Raw genomic sequence first — 5,528 nt, 5'->3', positions numbered from 1 at the left:
ATGCTACTCCCACAGTGTCTAGCATTTGCAAATGTGTAGGAAGCCAGTACTCTTCTTTGTTGTGGGTTATTGTTGGCCCCTCCTTCTGGTTGATTGAGATTTGATGGATCTCCTTCCATTTCTTGGAATTCCTCCTCAGATTCTTCCTCTCCAATAACGTTCTTCCCCCTTTCAGCTCTTTTTATTCTTCGAAGAGTTCTTTGGTCAATTTCAGAGAGGATGGGGGAAGATCTTCCTGTACCTGACATACAAACACACAACAATAAACACACAGACCCAGAAAACCAATGAAACTTCAATCTGTAGCTAGAATGAAGTTTTAGTTAGTTTAAGCAAAAATTTAAACAGTTAGTGTGTTAGTCAAAATTAAAGCAACAGAAAAGAAAAAATGCTTGATCTAGATCTCCACTTCACTTAATCATTGTCAATCTATTTCAATCCCCGACAACGGCGCCAAAAACTTGATGTGTAGAAAACGATCCAACACAAAACTCACCGGCAAGTGTACCGGGTCGCATCAAGTAATAAAAACTCACATGAGTGAGGTTGATCCCACAAGGATTGAAGGATTGAGCAATTTTAGTTTAGTGGTTGATTTAGTCAAGCGAATCAAGTATTGGTTGAGTGGTTTATCTTTAACAGAAGTTAATTTGCTTGGAATGTAAAGGGAGATGGGAGAATTGCAGTAAATTAAAGAACAGGAAAGTAAATTTGCTGAATCTTAAAGAACAAGAAATTAAATGACTGAAACTTAAAGTGAAAGAAATGTAAATTGCAGTAACTTAAAGTGCAAGAAATGTAAATTGCAATAACTTAAATGGCACAAAATGTTAGGTAGCAAAGCCTAGATCTCAATTGCCCTCCCAGATCCAAGTTCTCAAAGCAATTGACAAGAAATTAAAGAAGAAGCAGTAAAGGGAATGTAAATGAATTCAATTATACAGAAGAGAAATTAAAGAGCTCTTGAGTGGAGATTGAGACCGAATTTCCTCAATTCTTAACACCCAAGACTCAAACAAGAAAAATAGAATTACTCGAGCAAGAACGAGGAAGAAGAGAGATCAATTCTCCTCCCCAATTCTCTGAAATCTCAAAAGTTCCAAAAATAAAGATTCAAAGCTCAAAAGAAGGATCAAAATTCAAAAGTAAAGGAAAAGGTCCTAATTACATCAAACTAGCTCCTATTTATACACTTTCTATTCTTGGATCTTGGGATTTGGATGGGCTTTTGATTTGGTGAAGAAATGAATTAAATTGGATTTTTAATTCAATTTTTGGCCCATGAAAGATTGCTTCCAGGAGGCTGCCCTGCCCTTGTGGAGGGCAGGGCAGGATTTGGTGTGTGCGGCCATGGTGCGGGCGTGGCGTGCGAGCTTGGTGCGCAGGATGCTGCCCTGCCCTCCGCACCAGATTGGTTCCTTGGTGCGCTGCTAGTGCTGTCGAATGATGCTTTGGTGCGCCAGGTTGGTGTGCTGGCCGTGCCACAACAAAATGCTGCCATGCCCTCGCGAAGGGCAGGGCAGTGTTTCCAAACTGAAGTCCCGCGTTCGAGACATGGCAGAAACACACTCTACTCATTTTCCTTGGCTTTCTTGGCACCATAATGAAGCCTAGTTCCTTGCTTCCTCATTGTCCCGTGTTCAACTCTTGTGGCAAGCATTTGGAGACATTTTCCTTTGATTTTCTCCCCTTGTGAGCCCGATACTACCCTTGTGGAGGGCAGGGCAACATTTTCTTCTTCTTGATTCCAAGGCACAGATTTGTGCTCTGCCCTTGTAGTGGGCAGGGCAGAGTTGCCTTTCAAGCTTTGTTCCCTTATGTTGCCCTCCTAGAGGGCAGTGTGCCCTTGTGGAGGGCAATGCTTGCTTCCTCCGTTATGCGCCACGCCTTTTTCTCCTTGGGCCACGCTTCCTTAAGCCACGCTTTCCTCTTTTCTTCTTTTCTTCACCTACATTAAACCAAAACAACCACTCCAAGTATCACTAAATTCACAAGGCTTATAAATCAATTAAAAATCAATTAAATTTAGCTTACACCTCATGAGTTAACATTAATTTCATGGTGGTTGTTTGATTTAAAGAAGTTATGCATTTTCACTCCAAATCACTTACTTAGGATGCAAGAAAGTGCATAAAGACTAATAAAACAAGTGAAATTAGCTTGAAAAATGGGTATATGATGACTTGTCATCAATAAGATATGTGATATTTTTAACTAAACACATTATAAATTATTAGTATTTTATAATTTTATAATCTATTATTAATATTGTTATATTTTTTTATGTAACTATCATATTAAAAATAAAATTGTGAAAAAAATTTATAATTATACACAACTAGAAAATGGATTAATACAGACAGATTTACATACGGATTTAGTCTTTATTACAGACGGATTTTTGGTTACCGACGAAATTACCGACGGATTTTGTCCCTCTGTAAAAGCCCCGTCGGAAATTATTTACCGACGGATTTTTTTCCGTCTGAAAATTATGGACAGATTTTTAGCAGTTACCGACGGATTTTCCCTCTGTAAATTTTCTATCAATTTCCCAAAGACGACGAAATTTCTGACGGATTTTCCGTCTGTAATTACAGACGGATCTTCCGACAGATTTTCCGTCTGTAATTACAGACAGAATTTTATACGGATTTTTTGTCTGTAATTACAGACGGATTTTCCAACGAATTTTCCTCTGTAATTACAGACAAATTTTCCGACAGATTTTCCGTCTGTAATTTAAACTTTGGAAAATCATCTCGTTCTGATTACAGACAGAAAATCCATCTGTAAATCCGTCAGTAAGATAAAATAGAATTTTTTTTAGATTTTTCCATTGCAAAATGAATACTTTAGATTTTTTTTCTAAATTTACTCCATCAAACACTTTAAATTGAAAAAAGAAAGCCAAAAATCACATAAATAAACATAATATTCATTACATGATATCTATAAAATTGGATGTTATTTTTCAACATCATTGGCCAATATCTCATTGTCTTAATAAAAAAATACCCAAAAAAAATAAGATGACCATCCCAATGTTACATGAATGTCACAAATTACACTTGGCCAATATCCTAATGCCTGTAGAGAGAGTGCTCGAAGCGTTCCTTCTGCTAAGTCTACTGGTAAATTCCTCCTATAATCAGAACACATGTAATAAACATCAAATAATATAGAAAACTATATAGGTCATATACAGGGAAAGAAAATGCTTCATTCCAGTTATTGCATAAATGACATATATATGTACTAACCTGAGTTCGGCCGGCAACTGGGAAAGAACATGTTTGACAGCACAATCCAGATATCCAGCAGCCTTTAAGAAGATATCAACAGAAGCTCGTCTGCTTTCTGTTACAAGTAACAACTATTTTACTTTCGCAATCAACACAATATATACTAAAGATCAGTGCAACTGCGAAGACAGAACATTCTTATAAATAAAGTATTACAGTATATACAACAATATATAAGACTTACCATCATTGACTAACCCCAAAAGAACCGGCAAATAATCTTCTAGAGCCTGCAGAAGATCAAGTAATGTCGAACCACCTGCAGATGATCATGCGTTGCCATACCAATGCATCAGTAAATTTAATCTTCCTTCTTTTATCATTAAATAAAATAAGTTCATCTTTGTTTAAGAAACTGACCATGTTGAGTAGCACTTTTTCTTTTTGTTCTTGTAATTGTAGGGCCTTCTTGGCCAGCCATTACAACTATACGTGTTCTAATAGCACTTTGCTTAGGCATGGACCCTGCATAATCAAATTTCAAGGGAAGTTGAGTAACTTAATTGAATAGAGAAGCTTCTATTCTAAATTCTAATCAATAACAAATCTGATAGTTTGATGGAATTGATGGTTCAAGGCCAAAAGAAAAAGAGAAAGAACGAACTTACAGTCAATTTAATATGCTAAATTTGTAGTGGGTGAAAGTTGTCCAAAGTAGAAAGACTTAAGCTTATGTATAAGTTTCACTACCATTGATGCTGAGACAGTTTTCTTCATCCACTCCCTGCTCTCATTTCAAGGTGCCAACATGAATCCCAGTGTTGTGAGCATCCTAACCCTGCTTTAAATTAGATGGCATCCTAAACAAAAATAATGAACAGAAAAAGGAAACATATTAATTAGATGGCATCCTAAACAAAATGATGTAACTATAGCAGCATTTCTCAAGAAAAAAAAATCATATATAAACTCCATATGTCCACAGCAAGGAATGATTTAAAATTGAAGCCATGATAATACAATCACTTCCATTTAGAGATGGAAACAAATAGCATATTTCTCATAGATATTAAAAAGTTATATTAATTTCTACATAATATAGTACATGCATAAAATTTTAAGAATATATTTTAAAAGTATCAGTTATCTAAGACAGAAAATTGCTGGAAATGGCCCAGTTCTTCTAACCAATATACTTAACATCCAGGCAGCTGAAAACACAAGTGAAATGCAAAGGATAACCTTTAATGAACCAAACTAACCAAGAGGATGAGAAACTCACTAGATTGCTATTTAAGTATATTTTAGTCCTTAGCAGATCAGTTTGAGGCCCAATTGCAACCGGTAGTAAAAGTAGAAGTAATACATTAGCCAAACAAGAGAGAAAACAAAGTCAGAGATTCATATAACTCATCTAAAAGAAAACAACGTGGCAATAAGCAAGAGCAGCAAGCAAATATATGTCATAATATATTGCCCAATTTTATTTTATTCATTCCTTCTAACGTATCCAATCTAATTCCCTATATCTATATTAAAAATCCAACATGGGGACCATGCCTTTTAGATTCATTAACCCCAAATTCAATAACAAATAGGGATATGCATGGATAACAGCAGCTGGTGTGGCGCGAAGTTGTGAACATTACTTTTTCACAACTCTCATAATCCCCGGTAATGGCTCCAAACACGTGATGGCTCAATACCATGGCATTACACAACTTCGCACAACTAACCAGCAAGTGCACTGGGTCGTCCAAGTAATAAACCTTACGCAAGTAAGGGTCGATCCCACGGAGATTGTTAGTATTGAAGCAAGCTATGGTCATCTTGTAAATCTTAGTCAGGCAAACTCAAATGGATATAGTGATGAACGAAAATAACACAAAGGTAAAGATAGAGATACTTATGTAATTCATTGGTAGGAACTTCAGATAAGCGTATGAAGACGCCTTCCCTTCCGTCTCTCTGCTTTCCTACTGCCTTCATCCAATTCTTCTTACTCCTTTCCATGGCAAGCTCGTGTAGGGTTTCACTGTTGTCAGCAGCTACCTCCCATCCTCGCAGTGAAAACTAATGCTCATACACTCTGTCACAGTGCGGCTAATCACCGGTTTGGTTCCCTCCCCTACCGGAATAGAATCACTCTTTTGCGTCTGTCACTAACGCCCAGTAGGTTACAGGTTTGAAGCACGTCACAGTCATTCAATCATTGAATCCTACTCAGAATACCACAGACAAGGTTTAGACCTTCCGGATTCTCTTGAATGCCGCCATCAGGTC

The 5,528-nt window shown here is 36.9% G+C and overlaps 1 protein-coding gene and 1 long non-coding RNA gene across 2 annotated transcripts in view; both read right to left on the bottom strand.

Moving 5' to 3' along the window:
* Positions 1-2,929: 2,929 nt before the first annotated feature.
* On the bottom strand, positions 2,930-3,984 carry LOC107458822 (uncharacterized). The gene is made up of 5 exons (XM_021127866.2): positions 3,914-3,984; positions 3,666-3,770; positions 3,490-3,564; positions 3,264-3,360; positions 2,930-3,145 (listed from the first exon to the last, which is right to left on the bottom strand). The coding sequence occupies exons 2-5, from the start codon at positions 3,763-3,765 to the stop codon at positions 3,004-3,006; spliced, it is 414 nt and encodes a 137-aa protein (XP_020983525.1). The 5' UTR covers positions 3,766-3,770; positions 3,914-3,984; the 3' UTR covers positions 2,930-3,003.
* Positions 3,985-3,987: 3 nt separating this feature from the next.
* LOC127739731 (uncharacterized) overlaps positions 3,988-5,528 on the bottom strand; it is an 11,728-nt gene continuing 10,187 nt past the window's right edge. The window contains exon 3 of the long non-coding RNA XR_008001558.1: positions 3,988-4,105. This is a non-coding gene — a long non-coding RNA (uncharacterized LOC127739731). The remainder of the gene's footprint in view (positions 4,106-5,528) is intronic.

Source organism: Arachis duranensis, chromosome 7 (genome assembly GCF_000817695.3).
Source record: "Arachis duranensis cultivar V14167 chromosome 7, aradu.V14167.gnm2.J7QH, whole genome shotgun sequence".
Lineage (NCBI taxonomy): Eukaryota > Viridiplantae > Streptophyta > Magnoliopsida > Fabales > Fabaceae > Arachis > Arachis duranensis.
Note: the sequence above shows the minus strand (reverse complement) of the source record. Positions and strands in the feature narration are given on the sequence as shown.

What these genes read in the sequence shown, in the direction of transcription:
- LOC107458822 (XM_021127866.2), bottom strand. Translation starts at nt 3,765, where the DNA reads ATGCCTAAGCAAAGTGCTATTAGAACACGTATAGTTGTAATGGCTGGC. An exon ending in AAAAAGTGCTACTCAACATG is followed by an intron (nt 3,565 to 3,665) that starts GTCAGTTTCTTA and finishes GATCATCTGCAG; the next exon opens with GTGGTTCGACATTACTTGAT. An exon ending in TTTGGGGTTAGTCAATGATG is followed by an intron (nt 3,361 to 3,489) that starts GTAAGTCTTATA and finishes TACTTGTAACAG; the next exon opens with AAAGCAGACGAGCTTCTGTT.